We start from the raw sequence: 25,787 nt of genomic DNA on the forward strand, positions 1-25,787 counted from the left end.
CAAAGCGCCCACAGGATTATGTGAATTATACTAAAAATAATGTATTCATTTATTTTTAGGTTATTGGTTATTTAAAAAAATACATATAAATATATATATAAATATTTACCCACGCAACATATTATAAGACAAATAACTAATTTGAAAAAATTGTATAGTACTTTTTTTTTTGCCTGTAATTAATCTAGAACTTTCTGTTTGTAGACCCTCAATCTCCACAAAACTATAATTTATTTAAATTTGAAATATTATATGCAGGAATGAGTACATGCAGGATTAAATAATGATATAGATGTTAATTTATGTCCATAAATGAGGGTTTATTAACACAAATGTAATAACTTAACTCATAAAACATATATAATTAGGCTATGTGACAATATATTGCACTAAAATAAAATATAACAATACGTTGCTGTGCTCCCTATTTTTTATGACTTTTATTCTTGTAATTCTGAGCTTCTTTCAATCAAAAAGTTCCTTTGATTCACATGGAGACGCAGCAGAAACACATTTGAACTTTTAGAAACTTGATGTTTATTCGTATATACATGAATATATTAATCTATAAACAAGAAAGGAGAGAATGTACAAGGCAAAAACAAAATCTCTATATACAAATCAATAAATAAACAAGGACAGTTTTGTGTTGGAAAAGTAAAGTAGAGACTGCAGTTAGAAAAAAGTCCACAAACCCTTTGTTCAAATGGAAAATGGCACCCGAGCAAAAACAACGAAACAAAAACAGACACACGACGACAACTGTTTCCGATCTTCTTTTCTTCGTCTTTTTCTTTCACGTTCAAACTCGCAAAGAACCCGATCAAATCACAAAACGTACGTCACAACGACACGCAGACCGCGCCCACATCATCATCACCACCACCACCACCATCATCATCATCATCAGTGACCTCATCAGGACAGAAACGATCGTAAGGTCACGAAGTTCAACTCACGGTCCAATCACACGCACAACGATCTGTACGATCATAAACTGAAAGTTCGCAATCTGTACATTCGTAAAACTGAAAGTTCGCAAACTGTGCGTACATAAACTGAAAGTTCCTAAACTGTACGTCCCTAAACCGAAAAATTCGCAAACTGAATGTTCATAAACTGTATATCAAAAGTTGAAAGTTCGCAAACGGAAAGTTCTCAAACTGTGCGACAGAAACGTCACGTCTATGCGATCACACGACATCACGTTGTTCTCTCGTCTGAGGGTTTTTGTTCCAAACAAAAAACAAACTTTCCAGGGCCTTGACTTTTTTTTTTCAAACTATTCCCCAAAATTTCAAGGATTTCAAGGACCCATCGGACCCCCCACACAGAAGTGAAACTAACGGTAAAAGTAGCAGTGATAGTACGTTGGCGGCCATTTTAGAATTTGGAAATCCAAGTCCAGACCTCGGGAAAAAAATGCGACTTCCGAATACAAATGGAACAGCTTTGAGAGCGTCTTTTCCGCGTGACGAACGTCTTCAAGTTTCTCAGACAAAATTATTCTCCACAGGGAAACAGGACCAGATCTTTTATATATACATACATACATATATATGTATATATATTTAGTGTTCTTACCCCTTTGTTGTTTTCCAGTAAACAAACAAAATTTGAGTTTTTCGTTCGCTGTAAAAGGCCGAGGACGTTAAAATCCTCTTCTCTGGTTTTTGGCACGTGTTTCCTTCAGTGCGACATCATGATTAGTGGGGAATGATTTTTTTTGTTTGTTTGTTTGTTTGTTTGTTTGAGTTCACAGTGCTCGACATGACAAGGTCACAGTGTTCAACAGCGAAGGATTTCACGCCACAACGACGACGACGACAACAACAACAGCAGCAACGACGACAACATCCACCGCCATATTGCTTTTCAGGGCACATTTGTTTTTTTTTTTTCTCATTCGTTTGATCGTTGACAGGATTATGAACTCTTCATGCAGGCAAAATATAACAAACAAAAAAGAACATGGACAAAGGCAGCAGGGGGCGCCACTGAGTTCCAGGCTGACGTTGTGTTTTGATTCTGCGATGTGGAACAAAAATCAGGGAAAAATCCAACCGCCCCTTTAATCGCACATTTCCCAGAATGCTGTGCGACAGCGGGAAGTGTTGTTGCCACGGTAACCTGAGGCGGCTTCAGCTGTGGGTTATAGCATCATTATTAGCGCAGAGCTGCTAATAGTCCTCACAGAGACAATCAAACATTTTTCACCTTTTATCTTTTAAATTAAATCTTTTTTTTCAGTCCACCAATGGAAACAGTTTTGTGATTTGGAGTTCAATAAGTGCCTTGTACGGGTTAGGTTGGATTTTTCCTTTAAAACAAACCAGGGCTGCGACAGTGAATCCGTTATTAATCAATGAGTAAATGAATCGTCAACTGTTTTTTTTTATCACCGAACAAAGTGAGTGGGATTTTTCAGCTTCTTAAAAGTGAATATTTCCTGGTTTCTTTGCCCCTAACCCTGCTCTATCCACAGATGCTCCACCTTTGAAAAAAATTGTGAAATCAAGTGAAAAAAATTCACATTTAAGTTGACGATTAATTTAGTATTCGATTAGTCACCGATGAACTGTTGCAGCCGTGAAACAATGAGAAAACAAGTGAGTGGTTGTTTCTCTCAGTTTTGTGCATCATCATCATCATCATCATCATCATCATCGTTCCTCTGACAAACTTCAGTCACATTTTAAAACAGAAAAACACACACACACACTCACACACACACAGGCCCAACATGGCACATGTAGAAAAGTGTTTAGTGATGAAAGTGAAGGACGAGCGGCCATGTTGGAAAAAGCTGAGGTGAAAATCTGATCAAATATCATCTTTTTATTTACTTACTTATTCTGTTATAAAAGATTTTAGTTTTTTTCCTTTCTACTGTAACATATAATAAATGTTAAAATATGACCTTAATGGAAATTCATTTTTGTGAATACTTTTCCATGTATTTCTCATATCTTTCAAAACGTATTTAATATTTATTTTTCCTCTTTTCTGACATACATTTGTTTGTTTGTTTGTTTGTTTGTTTTCAGCTGCGTTTCTCGTGTTTTCCAACATGGCCGCCGGGAGTCAGAGTCAGTGAAGAGAGAGAGATAGCAGTGAAGTGCTGCTCGTACGACCTACGACCTTTTCAAAAAACGTGATAAACGGCAGCAGTCAATCAGAGCAGAGCAGTGAAAAATAAACAAAACACGTACACGAGTAAAAAAAGAAAGTGTTGATATCGTGTGAATGAATCTAAAAAACAAAGTTACTGCACAGTTAATGATATTTACACTGGTTTGTTTGTTCTCCGCTCACAAACTCCCATGTGATCACAAACTCCCATGTGATCACACACAATGTAGTGGTTAGACAAAAAAAGAAGAAATAGTGGCGTTTAATCCATGGCTGCGACGACTGGACTGGATTTCCACTCCGTGTCTTCCTGTCAGCCATCTTGACTTTTTTTTTTTTTTTTTTTTCCCACGTCCTAGCATCACAGAGAAAAAAACGTCCAGGAACGCGGTGGCGAGGCGGTAAAGGCGGCAGTACGCTCACGACAAAAAGTTCCCTGAAAAAATTTAGAAACACGTCCGAACACTGAGTGTAGGGCGTCGCGTTGTTCGTGTATGTACACTCCAGGCCAGCGGGGGGCGAGCATGAGGACGACAGAGGAGACGATGGAGGGATTAAAAAAAGTGTTTTTTCGCTGAAGGTGCTTTAAATCCTCGCGTGTGCGTTTGAAGAAAAAAAAGGTGATCACGTGACGATGTAAACAAACGTTTAACAAAAGTGAAAGTGTTTCCCGACACGGCGACGTAAAAAACCAGCACGTAACCACGGCAACACGTGGGCGGAGAGTTTGACGAGTCCGGCCACAGGGCGGTGGCGGCGGCGTGTCGCTCTGCTTACACAAAACAGCTTCTCTGTGAGGGGGGGGGGGGGGGGGGGAGGAGGCGTGTCTCGCGAGTGACCCCGCCTCTTCAAATCCTCGCAGGGAGTTCCTGAAGACACGACGAGCGACGGCGGCTCGTTTCGGGCCAAACCAAAAACTCAGAAAAAAACTCGGAAACCTTTGTTTCCGTCCGACAGGAAACGTTTCCTCTGAGGCGCGGAGACCGGAGAGGGTGAAGGGTGAGGCGTGGGGGGGGGGGGGGTGAGGCAGGAGGCCCGGCCGTGTGTGTGTGTGTGTGCGTCTGTGCGACTCAGAAAATCCCTTTGGCGATTTTCAGACCCTTCTGTTTCATGCGAGGCAGCGTGGAGCTCGCCACGTTCTTGGCTCGCATCGGCCGCGCCAGGCCGCGCTTCTTCAGCACAAAGTCGTAGTTGGCAGTGGAGTTCATGGCGTAGAAGACGTTGGCGTTGTCGGGGATTCGAAGCTCTGCGAGACGAGACGAGACGAGACAGAAAAGAGTCAAGAGGATGAAAGACGAGAGCTCAAATATCCCGTGACTTTCATGTTCATTTAGGTTTCGTTTACCTTTGTCCTCAGAGATCTTCTGCATCAGCTCGTAATCCTCCGTCTTCTCTCGCTCCAGATTGTGTTTGATCATCGCCTTCCTGATGACGGCCGGAGTCTTGTCCTGACTCGTCACCTGGAGACGAATCACAGAAACATGTTTTTAAAAATACTTTCAGAATAAAAGAGCCTGAAAATAAAATCTCATTTGGGAAATTTAAGTAAAAAAAATGAGTGCCGGGCACGTTAACGGCGGTTAACGGTGCCAACGTTAGCGTATGGCGCATTTCCAAAAAGACCCGTGTGACGTCATCTTTACGTGACTACATGATTGTTAAAATGAGTCTCTAAAGTAACGCTAAACTTAAAAAAAAAAAAAGAGGCACACATACTCAGTACACAGGTACAATGGTTATTTGTAGCGACTGAAGGCATGCTAACGGCGCTAAAGGAGCTAATGGAGCTAACTGGTAAACGGTGCCTGGACTCTGGTGTATCTTTTTCCGGTCAGTCATCATGGAAACTTGTCATGTGTTAGCGTCCGTTAAGGTTGACGATGTTAGCGCCGTTAACCGCCGTTTTAAATTAAAGCAGAATTTGTGTCTTCATGTTTTTTACCTGTAATTTCTTATATACGGAGCCACATAGACATAAGCCCCATTATAAGGGTTAGGGTTAGTTAGGTACACATGTCCCCTTTCACCTCAGACCGTCACATAAAAGCATTGGTGCCGCTCTAAATTTAGATTTAGATTAGGTTTAGTTCAAATATTTATTTTTATTTATTTATTCTGGGTCACTAAAGATCCACATTTATTTTTGCAGCTTTCCCACATTTAAACTTTTATTTTCTCACCAGGATGCTCTTGTACAGGTTGCCGTTCTCCACGTCCAGGCTGACCCTGATGATGCAGCAGTCGTCCACCTGCTGGTTGTACAGCGGCAGCGACAGCGTGGAGTAGTTGGACACGGCCGACACCGAGCGCTTGTGCGAGCGGGACGCGGACAGCGGCGTGGACGAGGACACGGAGGACGAGGAGGCGCTGCTGGAGCCGGAGGCCGAGCCCGAGCTGGAGCCCGTGCCCGAGGTGTCCAGGGACGACAAGGACGTGCACTCCCAGAACTGAACAGTAGAGGGCAGCAGAGGACAAAGGGGGACAGTATAAGGACGGGAGAAGAACATTTTACATTAACTTCATGGACTACGAAAATAATCTAGATTCTAAGTGCTTGGTTAAAATAATGGTTTAATTCAATCCTCATTAATGTACTGGGCAGTGTACACGTGACCTTTGACCTTCTGTTGATAATTATCTGTGTCACACTTTGATATAAAGTAAAAAAAAAGGTGTTTACCGTTACCGTTGAGGTTGAATCGGCAGCTGGAGCTTCTCTCCCTAACGCAGAGACGGTGAGTTTCACTGACGGAGTCGACGTCTGCAGAAGAAACGACAAAGAAAACAAAAACATGGATCTTCGACGATCAATGGTGCGTTCCATTTGTGGTCGGAAGTTGGAAGCTGGAATGGCTGCCGTCGTACAAACACTGATACTTTTACTGTTTCTATCACCGATGTCGTAAAAACATCATTTTCATACGTTATCATGAATTCTTAACTGGAACTCGGTAAATTCAGGAAGTTCCGACGTAAATTTAAGGCAGAATGATCACGTAAAGTGTTTGTTTTGAACTGTTTTTGAACGATTTTTTTAACCCGACATCTTTTACATCTTCCGACAAGACAATCTGAAACGCGATAATCTGGTCACGTTACCAAAAGGCGTCACAAACTCTCCTCACCTTCCGCTCGTGTCCTTCAGGAGAGTCGGACAGGAAGCTGGCGTTCACGTCCTCCAGGTCTGAACCACTGGAGCTGACCGAGGTGACGCTGAGAGCGTCGCCGCTGTCCCCCCCGCCTCCTCCTCCTCCTCCTTGGCATCTGTAGTGCGAGTGGTCGAAGGACTTGGAGTGAGAGCCTGCGCCGGCTCCGCCCTCCGTCAGCTGACGACTGGGGAAAACAAAGAGTTAAGAGTTTAGAGTCAGTTTCGTCGATTTAAACGCTGCGACGGCGTTTTCCCCCGGCGTCACTCACTCGCTCCAGCGTTTCATGATGCCGCCGTTCTTCTTGGCTCGCAGCGTGTTGCTCGCAGACTCCGACAGAGGCTCGATCTCACACGACAGGTTGTAACTGCGGGGACAGGAAGTGAGAAACTATTGAAATAAATTCACATTTTTATTTTCTTTAGTACAGAGATATATATGTTTTAGCTTTCGTTTCGTTTTAGATTTTTCAAAAATAAAATACGTGTTATCTTTGGTTATAGTAGATAGTTTCTACTTTTTCTTACTTTTTTTTTATTTCATTCAAAACCAAATGGAAATACTATATATTTTTTATGCTTTGTTGTGTTTATCTCTTTATTGCTGTGACGTGTTTGGTCATTTCTTTTTAAGAACAAAAAAAGAAGAAGAACATTTCGATATGTGATGTAGGGAAACTTCTGTTTCTGTGTGGATAAGCCCTGAATGCAGGGGTTTCAAAATAATACTAAACTATACTAAATACTACACTTTTGTAAACTGTGTACAAAACAAACACGTTTATTTTGAAATTCTGTGACATATCAGCTGAGACTTTCCCTCTCAACATCCCACAAAAAGGAAAAAAAAAGACAGTAAAAAATGAATGAATGATGTTTTTGAGTCATTAACCCTGTCACCTGATCCATGAATGAAGTCATGTGACTGACTGACCTTTCTGCCTCGCTGAGCTTCTCCACGCCGGCGAACCACTCTCTGAAGTGACTGTCCTGAGTGAAGCTGTAGTTGTTGGAGGCCAACTGAAGAAGTTTGATCTGAGCAATCACCTCAAACTCCTGACACACACAGAGAGACAACAGATAGTTATGACTTTTAACTTCTTACAAAACACAAAAAGATGTTTGTTTGTCTGTTTGACTCTTTGTTTACTTTACCTTCCTTCTCTTCTCAAAGTTGATGAGTCCTCCCTGAATGAAAGAAAAGAAAGAAAGAATAAGAAAGGTCAGAGTGTGGCAAAAGGTTAAAGTGTGACGTTGTGTGTCAGGAGTCTGACCTCAGTGTAGTCCTTCATGGCCGTGTCCATCATCACCAGGTCCGTCAGGAAAGTCCCCAAATATGGAATGGTGCCCTGCATCACCCCCTGATCAGAGTGAGAGGAGGTCAACATGGAGGCAGAGCCACCAGACACCAAGGTAGAGAGACTAAAACTAATGTACTAACTAATCCCGTACTAACTATATTTAGTTTATTAGTAGTTACTGTAGTGACCTCCTCCACCAGCAGATGGAGCTGTCACCACAGTCTAAAGCCCAATTTATACTTCTGCGTAAAGTTCTCTGCGTAGGCTACGTAGAGACTCTGCGTCGACGCAGAGACTGTCGAAGAGCCTCTGCGTAGTCTCCGTCTGCACGAAATATTTTTTAAGTGTCTGTCACTCCGTCAGGGGACAACGGAGACGGCAAGAGCTGCGATTGGTCCTCAGGACAGACCGAGCTAAGCTGCTCTGTGCCGGCTCTCATTGCGCTCCGGGCGTCCTGACAGAGGCGGAGCTGATCCCCGCCGATAACGCCGCTGCCGAACTATAAATACGTCATATCTTAACACACACAGCACATGTTTAGACTCTAAATGGCCAATTTCTCGCCTCAAATTATCTTAAAACTGCGTTCCGTCACACAGAAAAGTGAGAAACGTCCACTGTTTCAACAACAACAGTCTTTCGCTCTCTTTCTTTCTCGGACGCCATTGCTCACTGTAGCCAGAAGCACAACAACCTTGCGCAGCGACCCCTACTGATCGGGCGGGAAATTGCAGCGAGTGTCCGTCACCACGACGCAGAAGTATAAATGCTCGAGGCGTCTACGTGGTGACGCAGACGGATAACGCATACGCAGTCGGAGAAGTATAATGTGGCCTTAATGCTGTGTTTGAGCAGCAAGTTGATTGATTCAAAAAAGTGTTTTATTTTGGCGTTTGTGGACTCACCAGGTCTCTCTGTTGCTGGTGTCTCCTCTGAGCTCGTTTGGGGTTAATTTCCAGAGTGGCAAACTTGGACGTTCCCTCCTGAAAAAACAGAAAAACAGAAACTTCATCAACGCTCCTTGATTCATGCTCAAAGGTTCCTGCAAACACCAAAAACACACAAACATAACAATTATACCACTTTTTTCCCCTGTTAAAACTGTTAAAAGTGTTGGTTACATTTCAAAGAAACCTGACTTTATTACACGTTTATTGGCTAAAAAAGGGAATACGAATTGTAAATTCCCGATAGGCTGCCTCTGAGACAGTTACCCAACCCAAATTGCTCCTAACAAACGTTAGATGCGTAAAAAAAAAAAAAAAAGGTGTTTTCTTGTGATTACAAACATGAACACGGCCAGAATTCTCTCAGAGAACGCGTGTTTACGCTCTGTGAGGGAGTGAGGAAAACCACTTCTGAGTGTTTCCAGACACATTCCTCTGAGTGATGTAACCCCGGCGAATGTCGAGCAGTGAAACTTAATCTGACGTAAACGCTGGCCTGGCCTGAGAAGATACGGCCACGGAGAGAGAGAGGCGACGCCCCGACGTGTTGGTTATCTACACCTGACAGAAAGGTTCCCTCCCTGGGTGACGTGAGCAGGGATTCCCCCCTTTGAGGGGAACCACCTTGTGTTCGTTGCATCAGCAGGTGATTAAATCTTCAACACGAGCCAAATTTCATCTGGAAACACTGAGAATATGTTTCAATTTGGAGGTTCAGGGATTTACATGAGATTTTATTAATTATTCAGTGGGAGTCGCACTGAACCTAAAAATACAAGAATAATGTTTGTTTGAGTTATGACTCAATGAATGTAAATGTGATCGGGCAGGATTTACGTCGCAGTGAAAACTGAACAGATTAACATCTGACAGATTTTCTGCGCGTCAGCACCGAGCTCGTCGGCGTCAACACCTCTTTGTGTTAAACTCATGTATAAATCAGCGTCCACCAAGGACGTGGTGAGCGATTTATGGACGCTGCGAGAGAAAAAGACAACCGAGCAGCTGCAGGATGTTTTTTTTCTGTGAGGAAGTCAAACTCACAAGGACGGGTCACTGATCCTGGAAAACTGACTGATTGATTGGTTTTTTTTCCTGAGCTAAATCACAATCAGTCAATCAATTTGTCCTCTGTGAAGGTGTGAAGACGCTCGTCCGTGACTCACCTTCACCAGCAGCTCCCGGCTCAGAGAGTAGTTGTTGTCGTCGGAGAAGATCTCGGAAAGTTCGCGGAATGTGCGGAAGCTCTCGCTGTGGAGAAACACGGAGATCGGAGCATGAATAAACGCGACAGACCTGACCTTCTGCTGGTCAAAGTGGACAAAGGGTGGGTCGAAAAGGACGTATTAATAATGATATTGACTTTTTTTATCAGCAACATTATATAAAACTGACACCTGTCACTGCAGGGTTTGGGTCTAGGCTGAATCTGAATACATGAAAAACATAATTATTGTGTTTTGGAAACTATTTTAGCAGCTGTATGTGGAGAAACACGGACGCTACAACGACAGGAAAACACTATGTTGGTGAACAGATATCTAAGAAAGATAGAGAGATAGCTTAGTGAGCTAGCTAGGAACATAGCGAGAGAGATACCTTATAAGATAGATAGATAACTGGCTAGCAGAGCTAAAAAGCTTGATAGTAAACAAACAAAATAGCTAGATAAATAGACAACGTATGAGATAACTCGTTAGCTAACAAATAAATGGATCGATAGCTAAAAGCCTTAATAAATTGCAAGAGATAGATAGCTAGAAAGAAAGAGAGAGTGTTTATAAGATAAATAAATAGCTAACATAATAGCTAGGCAGATAGCTTAAAAGATAGCTAGCTAGCTAAAAGAAAAAGCTTGATAAATAGCTTATAAGATAGCTTTCAATCTAGTAGGCTTTCAAGCCAGTAGGTCTGTAGGTAGGTGGATGGTTGGTTGGGTAGGTAGGTAGGAAGGAAGGAAGGTAGGAAGGTCGGAAGGAAGGAAGGAAGGAAGGAAGGAAGGAAGGAAGGAAGGAAGAAAGGAAGGAAGGAAGGAAGGAAGGAAGGAAGGAAGGAAGGAAGGAAGGAAGGAAGGAAGGAAGGAAGGAAGGAACAAACGAAAGGAACATGAGTGAAACACAGCAGCACCAGGACAAACACTGTTGTCTTCTTACCGTGACACTTCCTCCCACGTCCTCTTCAGGCGGTGGATGGCGTTGCACTGCAGTGCGGAGAGGATGGCACGTAACGACGAGAAGTTCTTCAGGATCCGACATTCCTGAACAAACCGACAGCGAAGATTCAGTCACATTCAGTTTTTTATATCAGGACCGAGGTCATAAATGCACAAAAATCCTTTTTAAAAGTTAAATTAAATGTGTAAACAGTCGTCCGCGGCTGCTCACCCTCGCCACGTCGATCCACCTCTCCAGCAGCCGCGCTCGCTGGTTGGGCTTCAGCACCGGGTTACTCAGGCAGGTGGTGATGACGCAGTTGGTGACGGAGTTGAACTGGGCCACGGTGGCTCTGATGGTGGGAGCCAGGTGCTCCTTCCCCTTCTTATCTCGCTGGGACCAGATGCCGCCCAGACAGTGGTACGGCACCACCTTCTTAAACAGGTCCTGTCAGGTGACACACATACCATACCATTTAACTACAATTACAATTCATGGAAACAACCATCACTTGGTGTTACTCTCAGGAAACAGAAAACGTCCTCACCGCGTCCATGAGCGTGAACTGCTCCGCGACCATGATGGGGTCAAAGCACAGGAAACTGAAAGCAGGAAGCTCGTCCTCGAAGCCGCTCTCTTCCTGCGTGGCGAACGGACAGCCGATGTTTTCGCCTGAAGAGATTGTAAAACATAGGTCACAACACTGAAACCACACATCCTGAGCTTCATCATCACAGTCATTATCATCCGCTCTCTCTCTCTCTCTGTGTGTGACCTCGCTCTGTTTTCTCATGTTTGTCGACCGTCAACAAGTTCTTATCAGGCGTTCTTTGCTCTTAATCATTGATAAAACTCACAACACGATAATTAAATCATTCACAATAAACACTTTAGTCTCTGTGTTCGCTGTCCCTCTCCTGTCCTGCCTTCGTACCGTCAGGGTCAGGCTCACACTGCTGTCGGCGGTGGAAGTGGGCGAGCAGGTTGCGGGCGCGGCGCTCCAGGTCCGAGCCGGGGAAGTGGATGTGCAGGTAGGACAGCAGCTGGTGCAGGCAGTCGTAGGTGGGAGGAGTCCAGAAGTCCTCGGAGTACTGGTCCAGCCACGCGCCCAGGATGGACGACACGGTGCTGCAACACACACAGACACAAGTCTGGTCAGTAGGGGGCGCTAAAGTGTAAAATATCCGACTGCATGAGAATAAACCTTCCTGTAAGCAGTGGCCGATATTGGGTTAGAATTATATCACGGATAATGACATTTGTAACGATATTTCACAAAATTTCAAAATAAAAGTGTTTGTTTACATATAGTTGACAATTAAAACCAACTTTATGACGCAAAATAAACCTATACATATCAAAAACAGACATTAAAGTGAATCGCAGAACTGAGGCATCATGATATTTCATATACTTTCAAAATAAAAGTGTTTAATTTTCAACACAACACTTTGTCCTGAACCTTTTTAACCTTTGAACCCTACTTTTCCAGTAAAAGTGAAGCCACACAGATCAATGAGAGCATGTTTTTCTCTGTGTTTTTTTATCAGTTCATGAACTGTGTTTTGTCAAACAAGCCTGACAGGTGTTTCTCTGAGAGAGAGAGAGAAAAACAACCCCGCTGCAGCTTTTAACCTCTGCTGAAACTCCCTGTAACTCTCACAGGTCATGTGAAGGTCATGGTGGACTTACTTCCTCAGCTCTGTGCAGTCGTCCTGGGAAAGTCTGTGTGCTGAGGCTGCAGGCACATTCTGGAGCCTCGCATACCTGAGGGAGGCGGAAAAAAAAAGACAAAAACTTCAATCATGTTTGAGCAAAAATGAAGCTAAAAGCGTCACTTTAAAGGGAGTATTTCGGCGTTTTTGAAGTGTGGCTGCCAGCAGGGACAGGAAAAAACACTGATTTCAGAGCCCGTTTACATGCAGCGTGTCTTTAAACCAAGGTGTCATGTCCGTCGTTACCAAGCAACCAAACCTGGGAGCTGCTGAGAATGAAATAACCCAGTTCCATACTGTAAATGTGTGTTAATCCTCTCCTTCCCCAACCGCTTCAGGAGCTTTGTCTGAAACACGGAGGTTCTGAGTCAACAAAGACAAAGTTTGACCCACTTATTCGGCCCCGAGTATCTATTTTCATCTCGAGGCATCGCAACAGGATCGCTCGCGTTTTTGTGCGAAGCTGTCTGGCGCAATCGTCGATATCTTTCACTGAAAAGACGTGAAAATGTTTGCACAAAGGACGCTGCATGTGAACGAGCCCTGAGCCACTCAACAAAAAGCTTCAGATATCGTGAACTGTCATGTTTTCCTGTGTTTTTCCATCAGGAAACTGAAGTTTGTAAACCGCTCACTCTCCCACACCAAACCCCATAGAGAAAATCAGTGATTTTAGCATCACAGCACACAGGAGTTGTTGATCCACTGCTGCGTCCATCGCAAAGTTGAAATGTCTTATTTTGTCACTGCAGCGTGAATTCGGCATTTGAAATATTTCATTTAGACTTAACTTAGTGACACAAAGTGACCACACGAGGCAGCAGTAGACCAGCAGCTCCTGTGTCCCCGTGAGCTAAAATCACTGATTTTCTCTATGGGGTTTGGTGTGGGCGAGTGAGAGGTTTACAAAGTGACACACACACACACACACACACAGCGTACCTGTTGAGCAGGAGATCCAGCACCTGCCTGGTGGAGGCGAAGGAGCGGTACGTGCAGAGGAAGATGGTGACGTAGGTGGAGTCCTTGCCCCTGAACGCCGACACCATGTACTCCACCAGCCGCTCCAGCGTGCCCGCCTTGATCGTCCGCACCTTGCAGGTCTCGTAGAGGCTGAGGGCCGAGTCCGTCTCCACGCCGAGCCACCGCTGCCCTTTGCTGGCCGACTGGTGGAGCTGCACCTTCCTGAGCGTGATGGTGAAGATGGCGTCGTCCTCGGCCTCCTCGCCGATCTCCTGCGTCGAGCTCTGTGGCAGAGAGAAGAGAGAGAGGAGAGATTTTTCTGTAAATATGTGTTTTTGGAGCTGAAGACGCCGAAAGTCCTTTAATTATGAGCCAGTTCTCTTCTGTCTCTCGCGTCTGTGAGTCAGGACCAAAACAATAGGCTGTTGTTTCAAAAAAGGTCTCGACAGGACAAAACACGTCGAGCTGCAGCCTCGAACATGATAGAGTGTCACACTCACCGGGTTACATCACTGAAGATGTATTTAAGAACTATTTAGACGTAACTGGAACATTTTTAAAACATCAGTGAACATCACACTCTCACATTCCTACAAGTCGAGTCAAAATGTTCCACTGTGAAACAAAAACAGATGAAAAACCTACAGCACATTCTCTCACTGAGTCCGTTTTAGTAAGTTTTTAGAGCAGGTTTGCTACTTTTACTAGTTTTTTTGTAATATGGAATATTTGCCAGGTTGCAAGATTCAAAAAGGTGATAAAGAAGCATTGTGTCTCAAATAAAACCTTTCAAAAGGAAAACACTATGTAGGTGAACTAGATATCTAAGAAAGATAGATAGATAGATGAGCTAGCTAGAAACATAGAGGGAGAGATACCTCATAAGATAGGTAGATAGCTGGCTAGCTAGCTAAAAAGCTTGATAGATAGCATATAAGATAGCAGCAAACAAACAAAATAGCTAGATTAGATCGCTAGATAGCTAGATGTAGGTGAACTAGATATCAAAGATAGATAGATAGCTTGGTGAGCTAGCTAGAAACATAGAGGGAGAGTTACCTTATAAGATAGGTAGATAGCTGGCTAGCTAGCTAAAATGCTTGATAGATAGCATATAAGATAGCTGGAAAATAGCTAGATAAACGGATGACGTATGTGATATTTAGTTAGCTTACAAAATAGCTGGATAGATAAGCTTGATAATAGCTTCTAAGATAGCTATTATTAAGCTTATCTTAATAATAAGCTAGATAGATAGATAGATAGATAGATAGATAGATAGATAGATAGATAGATAGATAGATAGATAGATAGATAGATAGATAGATAGATAGATAGATAGATAGATAGATAGATAGATAGATAGACAACAAAATAGCAAGGCAGATAGCTTGAAGCTAGCTAGATAAATAAAAAAAGCTTGATAAATAGCTTATAAGGTAGAGTGTCCTTAGTAATAATGCTGTACAAGAATGTGAGTGAGTCACAGATAAGTGTAAATCGTGTACAGTATATTTCTTATCAGTAAAAGCACACAGACTGACATCACTTCAAACTTTACGAAACAAAAAATACAAGCTCAAGGACAGCAGCGAACTCCATTCATCCGCTTCAGCAGAGTCACTGCTTTTTTTCCCACCATATAATGGCTCTATTCATCCCCCAGTCCAGTGAGGACGAGCGTCTCCATGACAACCACGCTCCTCTCTTACCACTTGAACAAAAACACACAGAAAGAGCGACAGGGATCAGTGTCAGGTTTAAAAAAACAACAACAACAACAACAACGACAACGACGACTCAGCCAAACAAATAAATGACAACCAGTCAAAGTCAGAAAGCCCGACAAACACAAAGAGACGCGAGGACACAAAGACGATCTCACGTCTGACAAGAGACGCACAAGCTTTGAAGAGACGGGAGATGGAGAGGTCATGTGACTGTGTTCAGACTGTGCTGAGAGCGCCACCTGCACTGACAACCAGACTGAGACTCAGTGAAAACATGACTGTCAGAAGGAAAACAAGGGAAAAGCTCATTTCACGTCTTCATCTCACTGTTATTCATTCTTTTCCAACAGGAAACTGAAGATTGTAAACCACTCACTCTCCCACACCAAACCCCATAGAGAAAATCAGTGATTTTAGCTCACGGGGGAAACAGGAGCTGCTGGTGTACCGCTGCCTCGTGTGGTCACTTTGTGTCACTAAGTTAAGTCTGAACTAAATACTTCAAATGCCGAATTCACAAAATAAGACTATGAAAAAGATTTGAACTTAGTGATGAAGGCAGCAGTGGATACAACTCCTGTGTGCTGTGATGTTAAAATCACTGATTTTCTCTATGGACTTTGGTGTGGGAGAGTGAGTGGTTTACAAACTTCAGTTTCCTGTTGGAAAAGTCTGTCTAACAGTGAGATAAAGACATGTGACGTAGATATCGTAGACTTAAACTGACATACATTTTTATGAAGTGTGTCTTTTATTAGGTGGATAAAGTTAGTTTTTAAACGTGCGCCGTCTCCACAGTGCGGTAAAAACGTGACCTTTATTATGTTCCATTAATGTCACAGATTTTTTTTTAATGACATTTCTTAAATTAGCTGCATAAATTAGGATGATGTAAAGGGTCACCTGCTGCAGCTCCACATTTTATTAGCAGACTAAATTGCATTGTAAGCTCAATAATAATTCAAGACTAAGTACAGTGGAAGCGTGAGAGGATTCCTCCGTCATGTGGACGAAGCCGAAGTCCACCGTTTCTTTTTTGTATTTTTCTTTTCCAATTTAGGTTCGAAGCACACATTCCTTCACCGTGACTCAGCGACCACATCAACGCAGCACGCTGCTTACAAACGGAGAGGAAGTGAGTGATCTGTAACTCGGCAGCGTCTAATATGACGAGCTATAAAAAGAGACAGCGCGGAGGAGGAGGAGGAGGAGGAGGAGGAGGAGGAGGAGGAGGAGGAGGAGGCACGTGTCAACTTTCAACTTCAAACTCGTTATCTGTGGAAGTAAAAGTGTATCACAGCTGCTTCACCACAGTGTCTGATTTCACTTCTTCAACAGGGGGAAAATAACAAAAAGTCCAAATCTGTAAAAACTGGGTCACAAAGTATTTATTTAGCTGGGACCATAAGTGGAAAAGGGGCTTAAGCTGCTTTACATTGCTGTTAAAGAGACTTTTCTAAGAGGAAACTGAAGTTTGTAAACCACTCACTCTCCCACACCAAAGTCCATAGAGAAAATCAGTGATTTAGCTTGCGGGGACACAGGAGCTGCTGGTCTACTGCTGCCTCGTGTGGTCACTTTGTGTCACTGAGTTAAGTCTAAATTAAATATTTTCAGCAGTGGATCAACAACTCCTGTGTGCTGTGATATTAAAATCACTGATTTTCTCTGTGGGGTTTGGTGCGGGAGAGTGAGTGGTTTACAAACACCAGTTTCTTTACCCTGCTGTCAGTGTTTGCCTTTGATTTCCTGTGATGTTACGTGTCGTACGTGTGATTATCAGATGTTCGTGGTTAAAGTAACAACAAAAAAAAAGAGCCTGGATTTCACAATAAAGCGAAAACATCTTTGATTGTTTAAAAAGGAGCTGCTGGACTGAAACTCTCTGCATCTGCTCACAATCACATATTCCAGGGATGGAATCATATCACTGATTCACACACTGATAACACGACCTCAAGGATCTACTGATATCAGCCTGATATCAGTCACTTTACATCTTTAAAACTGTGTCAATCTGTTAACAACACATTCACATAATTATCAAACTAATATTCTTCTCCCAAGTCCATCCAAAAACCTGACAGTACCAGAGAAAGCAGGAGTGAACTGTAAAACACCTTATCTTAAGACTACAGCTGTCGATTCTGGAACACGTCGTCAACTGAAAGCAAATTAATATCAGAAAAAAAAACCGTTCACAGCCAAGATTTAAGTGCTGACTGATACTGTTTTAGGTTTTATTTGAACAAACACACATGGGGATTAAAAGAGACACACACACACACACACACCTGCATCCAGAGCAGAAAAACCCCTCAGAGCTCACGTCTAAATGTGGAGCAGCAGGGAAACTCCCAGTGAAGACAGAAAACAGCCCACACAACAACAAAAACAGCTAAACAAAGACAACAATAGACGGCATCAGTTACAGCTCTGACAATGAAACACAGTGACATCACTGACCTCAGTGAGTCGACGTCACTGTCCTCAAACATTTGTCTCCACAAACTGGATTTAAAGGTTTTTATCTGATCAATGAAAATTGATCGTCACTGCTATTATCTGCAGAGACAATCCCATAAAAACCACAGACACAAGCATCCAGAGACAGATGTTAGGGTCTAGAGACCAATACAAGGTTCTAGAGACAGATACAAGGGTCTAGAGACAGATACAATGGTCAAGAGACAGATACAAGGGTCAAGAGATAGATACAAGGGTCCAGAGACAGATGCAAGGGTCCAGAGACAGATACAATCGTCCAGACACAAGGGTCTAGAGATAGATACAAGCGTCCAGAGACAGATACAAGGGTCTAGAGATAGATACAAGGGTCCAGAGACAGATACAAGGGTCCAGAGATAGATACAAGGGTCCAGAGACAGATACAAGGGTCTTGAGATAGATACAGGGGTCTAGAGACAGATACAAGGGTCTAGAGATAGATACAAGGGTCTAGAGATAGATACAAGGGTCCAGAGACAGATACAAGGGTCTAGAGATAGATACAAGGGTCCAGAGACAGATGCAAGAGTCTAGAGATAGATACAAGCGTCTAGAGACAGATACAAGTGTCTAGAGACAGATACAAGCGTCCAGATACAAGGGTCTAGAGATAGATACAAGGGTCTAGAGACAGATACAATGGTCAAGAGACAGATACAAGGGTCTAGAGATAGATACAAGGGTCCAGAGACAGATGCAAGGGTCCAGAGACAGATACAAGCGTCTAGAGACAGATACAAGTGTCTAGAGACAGATACAAGCGTCCAGATACAAGGGTCTAGAGATAGATACAAGGGTCCAGAGACAGATACAAGCGTCCAGAGACAGATACAAGCATCCAGAGACAGATTCAAGAGTCCAGAGACAGACACAAGAGTCCAGAGACAGATACAAGAGTCCAGAGACAGATACAAGGGTCTAGAGACGGATACAAGAGTCTAGAGACAGAAACAAGGGTCCAGAGACAGATACATGGGTCCAGAGACACATGCAAGAGTCCAGAGACAGATACATGGGTCCAGAGACACATGCAAGAGTCCAGAGACAGTGAAAAGACAGCAAAAAGAGGTCTAGAAACTGTAAAGATCTTTCTATTGTAACATACAACCACATCCAAAATCTAGGCCCATGTCTTGTCTCATGTCCCGATAGAGAAATATCAGCAGTAAACTTCTTATTGTTATAATTGTGATGTTAAAGTTTCCTGCAGCAGAAACAGACAGCAGAGCAGAGTGGAACCAGATTAAGATCTAAGAGTATGTTAAGTCTTTTTCCAGTATTTTCCAGGGCGTTCACATTCCTGCTGCTGCTGCTGTTTCTGTCGCTCACATCTGCTGCTCCACTTTCTTCCTCTGAGGGAAAACCGTGGAGACAAAGCTGCTCGCTCGCTCTGTAAAAGGTCAAAGTTCAACAAACATCATCACTTCATCAGGCTCCTGTCAGCGTGCCCTCACATGACTCCTCCCCCTCGTCAGCCTCAGACCTCGGTGTCGAACAAGAGACACTGGAGTGGACTCACATTTGTCCAGAAGAAAACCTGGAATATTAACATGAACCCTAACCCTTTCATCTCAGAATTCTGACTTTAATCTCAGAATTCTGACTTTTTCTTTAATCTCAGAATTCTTAATTTAATCTAAGAACTCTGACTTTTTCTTTAATCTAACAATTCTGACTTTAATCTCAGAATTCTGACTTTTTCTTTAATCTCAGAATTCTTAATTTAATCTAAGAACTCTGACTTTTTCTTTAATCTCAGAATTCTTACTTTAATCTAAGAACTCCGATATTAATCTCAGAATACTGACTTTAATCTAAGAATTCTGACTTTAATCTAGGATTTCTGACTTTTTCTTTAATCTCAAATTCTTACTTTAATCTAAGAACCCTGACTTTTTCTTTAATCTACTTTAATCTCAGAATTTACTTTTTCTTTAATCTCAGAATTCTTACTTTAATCTAAGAACTCTGACTTTTTCTTTAATCTAAGTATTCTGACATTAATCTCAGAATACTGACTTTTTCTTTAATCTCAAATACTTACTTTAATCTAAGAACCCTGACTTTTTCTTTAATCTCAAATTCTTACTTTAATCTAAGAACCCTGACTTTTTCTTTAATCTAATAATTCTGACTTTAATCTCAGAATTATAAATTTAATCTCAGACTTTTTTTTTTTTTTTTTACTTTCTTTCAAAAAAAATGTGGCCCTAATACTCTTGCTTAGTTGTGACTGTGAGATTATGTGGTGGAAGTGGACGTGTTGCTGTGTTCTGGTGTCATTCAGGCTGTAATCCTGGCTGAGTCACAGCAGCAGACTGTCAGTGTGTCAGTGTGTTCACTGACGGACACATGGTTTTAGAATGTTGAAGAACTCGCTGTTCCTCGCTTTATCTTTCAACGAATGAACGTGAACACGAACATCTTCAAACCTTTGCACGACACTGTGAGACACCAGAGCTGAAGATTTCTGCACAATTCACAGCCACAAAAAAGTTTCCCAGAGGCTGCGCTCACTTCAAACATGAAAAAAAAAAGAAAAAAAAGAATGTGTAATGAAAGTAATGTCAGTGTAAAGTGGAGCAGCACGGTGTCACTTTACTATCACCAAGTCAAAGAAGAAGAAACATGACCTAGTGACAAAGTCATGTGATCCTCTGAGTTACAGTACACACACACACACACTCAGTACATTTCCAGAACTGTCTAGTTTAATTGCCAGTAACATGTTAACATGGATTATTTTAATATTGTTTGTTAATTTGTAATATTATTCATTTTAAGTATTGTAATTCTGTGTACAGGACTTTTGTTAAACTGACGTTTAAAATATAAAAGTTATATAAACACAGCTGGACTGGATTTAAAAGTCCAGTTCGAGTTTTCCTGTTGTCATGTAAACAAACTGTAACAGAACCTCACAGTGACATCATCACATCTGTGCTGTTGGTCTTAGCATTGAATTGAAGGGTTTTGTTGTTGGTCTTTAAACGATAATATATATTGTATCGTATCGTGACTTAAATAGCGTATTGTGATTTAAATATTGTGATATATGTATTGTGACTTAAATATTGCGATATATCGTATTGTGACTTAAATATTGTGATATATCGTATTATGACTTAAATATTGTGATATATCGTATTATGACTTAAATATCGTGATATATCGTATTATGACTTAAATATCGTGATATATCGTATTACGACTTCAATATCGTGATATGTCGTATTGTGACTTAATATTGTGATATATCGTATTATGACTTAATATCGTGATATATCGTATTATGACCTATTATCGTGATATATCGTAATGTGACTTCAATATCGCGATATATCGTATTGTGACTTGATATCGTGATATATCGTATTGCGACTTAATATCGTGATATATCGTATTATGACCTAATATCGTGATTTATCGTAATGTGACTTCAATATCGTGATATATTGTATTGTGACTTAATATCGTGATATATCGTATTATGACTTAATATCGTGATATAACGTATTGTGACTTCAATATCGTGATATATCGTATTGTGACTTAATATTGTGATATATCGTATTATGACTTAATATCGTGATATATCGTATTATGAACTAATATCGTGATATATCGTAATGTGACTTCAATATCGCAATATATCGTATTGTGACTTCAATATCGTGATATATCGTATTGTGACTTAATATTGTGATATATCGTATTGTGACTTAAATATCTTGGTATCGATTGTGATATATCGTATTGTGACTTAAATATCTTGGTATCGTGACTTAAATAGCGTGATAATATCGCTTCATGACTTAAATATCGTGATATAGTGTATCGTGCCTTAAACATTGCGATGCATCCTATCGCGACTTAAACACTGTGATATATCGTATCGCGCCTTAACTGTCGTGGTATCCTGACTTTTTGTTATACTATCTTAACTTCACTTACAAGTGAATCACATATCGTGATAATATCGTACAGCGGTTTAAATATCGTGATATATCGTATCATTGGTGTGTGGTTTTGTTCCGTCTCGGCGTGGACGGAGCCTCAGACTCTGACGGGAAGAAAAGCTCTCGACGTCTGCAGGAGGAGGATTAAGCGTTAGGTAACTGTGTTAGTGAGGAGGATTACATCAGAGTGCGCACACACACACACACACACACACACACACACACACACACACACACTGGCAGGAGACGAGTGCCAGGAGACAAATGTAAAGGTTTTAATGATTTAAACTGAGACTGAACTGATTGATGAAAAGGAGCAGCAGAAAATGGTCAAGAGGAGGACGCCGGGTCGTCTTGTCTCGTTGGGGGACAGACAGAGGACACCTGGTCGTCTCCCATGTGGTAACAGTTAAGACGTTGTCCAATCCCGAGTCTTACATAAGAGCGATCATGTTCACACGAGCACGATCACCTGAACTGATCGATGCACAGAACACCGACACACGTGGATCATTTCACACATGAACACATGCTTTAAATGTTGTTTTAAATGTTCAGCAGTGACGTCGTGGACATTTAGTGACCGGGACAAACAAATGACACAAAGAATGATTTTAATCTTCAGTTCCAACGACACTTCTTGTTATTAAAGCAGCTAAGGCTGCAAATGACGATTATTTTTCACAGCACTGATAAATCTGTCCATAAATCGGTCCATAAAACGCAAGAAAATGTCTCCAAAATGCTTTTTTAAAAGTATGTGCTTAAACGTAAAGCTGCCGTTTGGACAGATAATCTTTCCAAAAAAAAAAAAAGTGCTGAGTAACAAAGTACGAGGAGTTTTCCGTGTAACGCTGTCGTCATGGAGACGCCGTAACAGATAAAAAGCACAGAAACGGGCACAGACAGACTGAGTCATACACAGAGATTATATATAATCATATTTATACAGTGGTTTTAAAGTGAGAGTGAAACATAAAGTGACTGTTGTGACACTCCCCACAGGACACCAGCTGCCTCTGTTACAGAATGACTTGCTTTTTCCTCCAAAGGTTATTTCTTATTGATTATTAGATTATTATAAGAACAGCTCGTATCATGTAGCAACTCAGGACTGTTTAAATTAGAGATAAATCTATTGGAATTATTCGTTTTTTCAAATCTTTGTTTCTAAAAACACAGTTTAACATTGAGTGGGAAATATTAATATCATAGTTTAGCACAAATGGGTCACAGGAGATATTTTCTGAATGATTTAGGTCAATTAGATAAAATCTGGCTCCGCCCTTGAGTCTTTTTGTGATTTCATCTTCTTAATGTGAACATAATATGGTTTATTTTCTCCTCTGTGACAGTAAACTATATTGATTTTTTTTTCTTGTGTCCCATGTTTTCATTTGGTCCATTTTCATTCACGGTGACACCCAATAATAACTGAACTCCTCGTCCCAGTGAGCAAGCGCTCGTGTGGAATCCATTTATTGACTGAAGTGCGTCTGCCTCCACCACACTAGGTGGCGGTACAACGCGATACGGCTACTACATTTGTTTTAACGTACCAGAAAAGATGCAACTATCAAAACAATGCAACTATAAATACTAAAATGTGACGTCAAGAGACTGCCGGCCCCTGATTGGTCAGAGAGTGTCGTCACTGAAGAGTCATGAGCGCGACGTCCGACAAAAATAATCAAAGCCAACGATGTCCAACTGTAGATCAGTTTTTTAAAAAACGACATGTTCCGGTCATCGCAGGAAGTACTGAACGATTCTGTGAACAAATCCTTTTAAATCAACTGATTCTAATGATCCAGTTACACCCAAAACAACTGCTTTACAAGTCACTAGTTTGTGTGTTTGCGTTGCGTAGGAAAAACCGCGTCACGGCAGCAGTTTCCACGCAGATGTGCTGCGATGACTCCGCCCACGATGAAGAGGCCTTATGAAGGTCATGGAAAATTCAAATTTTAAGACTACGAAAAACAAATTACGTTACATTTTTATGTGTTTATACTTAAACAAACATACTTATTTGTGGTATATTCATTTTTTTTTTTTTTTAAATATAAACATACCCTTGTAAATGTCACACACTTGACCTTTAATGTCAATATTATTGCGGAGACATAAAGCTGCTTAAGGTGTTAACTGTAATAAACTCTTCAGTCTAAAGCTGTGGCATCAAACAATATATGTATAATTACAAGGTTTATAATTTTAAATAACATTAAAACGAATTTAGTTTACTATAAAAGTCGTTAAGACTTGACCCTCAGATTCTCTTGAAAGCATCACAACAAACCGCGGAGCTAACGGACCTTCAGCGGACTCCCACCCCGGCCCGGCCCTACCCTGCCACCTTCCCCCGGCACCCCTTCCTCCTCCTCACCTCCATCAGCGGTAGGTCCGGGTCCAGGTGGGTGAAGCTGTGCAGGACCACCGGGCTTCGGTCCTCCACCACCTCCAGCCTCACCCCGTCCCAAATGCTCCGCACCTTCCACGACGAGTCGAACATCTCGACCGGCCGCCCCGCTTTGACGCCGCGCGCCTCGGTTCGTGTCCCCGGGTAAAAGACCATGGAGCCCGCGGAACCCGGTCGCTGAGTCACGGTACCGACATTTCCACGCGTTTGTTATCTGTGCGAGCTCGGAGCGAAGTGACGCCGGCCGCTGAAGAAGGACGTCGCTGCTGCTGCTGCGGCTGCGGCTGAGGCTGTTCAGGCTCCTGAACGCGTCATGACTCAAACACACACACACACACCGAGGATTTTCTAAACCCCGCCCCCAGAACCACGCTGCTTTCATGGATATCGGAAATATCAGCTTCCGAGGATGAAACGGAGTTTTGTGAAAAAAATATTATTAATTAAACAACAGAAGCAACACACATGTGCAGAAATACATATTTTATGTGTATATATAATACCATAATATAATAATATGTGCTGTTATTTTTTTGTTAATTGCATCTTTCAATAAAAATGAAAGGTTAAAAAGCAGAGACATGGGGCTGATTCATCAACATTAATGTTCTTTGATGTGATATTTCAAAAACAAATATATTTATCTCGAAGTCAAAGAAACTGCTGTTACTGTGTGGCGAGCTGGTGTTTATGAGACGAGACGTTTACGGGATGCCCCTGAAGGCAGCATTAAAATCCCCCTGACATGACGTCATGCCTTTTGGGAAATGATGGCTGATGTGTTTCTGCTCTCACTATGACGGACAGCTGCTGCGAGACAAGAAAACACACTTCACTGTCCTTACTGCACACTTAATACACACATTTATACACACACATTCTTACACACAAGCACACATTTATACACACACACATTCTTACACACATGCACACACACACACACTTCACTGTCCTTACTGTCCATGTAATACACACATTTATACAGACACACACATATTTCTAAACACACATTCTCACACACACACACTTACAAACTCTTTATTTCACTAACTGAACTGCTCAAAACCCCCGACAGGAGGCTCATGCTGCCCCCTGCTGGCCAAACACCAGGAACACTCGCGTCAAATCACAATCATCAATCATTTTTTTTCCCTCAGACGCACAATTTAATTCCTTCAAAAACCTTCAAAACACTTAAACGTCACCGAAAGGAGGAAATAATGATCCGAACAAGCAGGAAGGAACAGTTTGTGAAAGTGATTCAGTAAATTAAATTAAATTAAAACAAACATCAGAGGCCGAGAGCGAATCTAATACGTTTGACCTCGTAGGTATTTTCTCTCCACTGAGCTGCGATGAGTCTGCAGCTGCAGGAGAAACGGGAAAAACTTCAAATAAAAACCGGAGACAAAAGAAAAGACAGATTTATCTCAGTGACTTTGTGTCACTTTCTCTATGTGAGTGGTTTCCAAACTTCAGTTTCCTGCTGGAAAAGTCTGTCTAACGGTGCAGATAAAGACGTGAACATGTCCTTAAAGATATCGACATCTGTATTCTGGCCGTAAGCTACAGTGCGTTTGGTCATCTGTGTCCAACAAACACGTGGTCTCTGAAGGACGGAGGACGTTCCGCCATGTTTTACTGCTCCGACTGTCACCTTTTACTCTCCTACTCTCTCACAAATGACCAACAAACACACAAACACGGCAGCGAAACAGCGTCGACCGTCGACCACGCCCACACTAACATGTCCAAACAATAAGAAAGTGCAGCAGCGTCAGGAAGACAGAGTCCCATGTGTCAAACGTCAGG

The 25,787-nt window shown here is 42.0% G+C and overlaps 1 protein-coding gene across 3 annotated transcripts; it reads right to left on the bottom strand.

Moving 5' to 3' along the window:
* Positions 1–529: 529 nt before the first annotated feature.
* On the bottom strand, positions 530–24,179 carry LOC310939923 (ral guanine nucleotide dissociation stimulator-like). Of its 3 annotated transcripts, XR_014593058.1 has the most exons (19): positions 23,943–24,179; positions 13,336–13,640; positions 12,371–12,445; positions 11,613–11,806; positions 11,226–11,350; positions 10,910–11,125; positions 10,679–10,782; positions 9,692–9,776; positions 8,484–8,561; positions 7,552–7,638; positions 7,433–7,465; positions 7,212–7,333; positions 6,550–6,645; positions 6,258–6,465; positions 5,813–5,893; positions 5,313–5,579; positions 4,478–4,592; positions 1,090–4,378; positions 530–1,058 (listed from the first exon to the last, which is right to left on the bottom strand). XR_014593058.1 is itself a non-coding variant. In XM_083904806.1 (18 exons), exons 1-18 carry the CDS (start codon positions 24,129–24,131, stop codon positions 4,203–4,205), a joined length of 2,550 nt encoding a protein of 849 aa, XP_083760932.1. In that variant the 5' UTR covers positions 24,132–24,179; the 3' UTR covers positions 530–4,202. The 3 variants fall into 3 exon arrangements, 2 of the variants coding, with proteins under 2 accessions (XP_083760932.1, XP_083760931.1); XM_083904806.1 differs by having other exon boundaries at positions 530–4,378; positions 5,819–5,893; XM_083904805.1 differs by having other exon boundaries at positions 530–4,378.
* Between the last annotated feature and the right edge of the window lie 1,608 nt (positions 24,180–25,787).

This window comes from Microchirus variegatus, assembly GCF_963457635.1.
Source record: "Microchirus variegatus genome assembly, chromosome: 18".
Lineage (NCBI taxonomy): Eukaryota > Metazoa > Chordata > Actinopteri > Pleuronectiformes > Soleidae > Microchirus > Microchirus variegatus.

Bases quoted from the DNA above. Each gene is read 5' to 3' on its own strand.
- LOC310939923 (XM_083904805.1), bottom strand. From the start codon at position 24,131: ATGGTCTTTTACCCGGGGACACGAACCGAGGCGCGCGGCGTCAAAGCG. The intron at 8,562-9,691 runs GTGAGTCACGGA...CTGTTTTTTCAG, and splicing joins GCCGGGAGCTGCTGGTGAAG to GAGGGAACGTCCAAGTTTGC. The intron at 5,894-6,257 runs GTGAGGAGAGTT...TTTCTTCTGCAG, and splicing joins CTGAAGGACACGAGCGGAAG to ACGTCGACTCCGTCAGTGAA.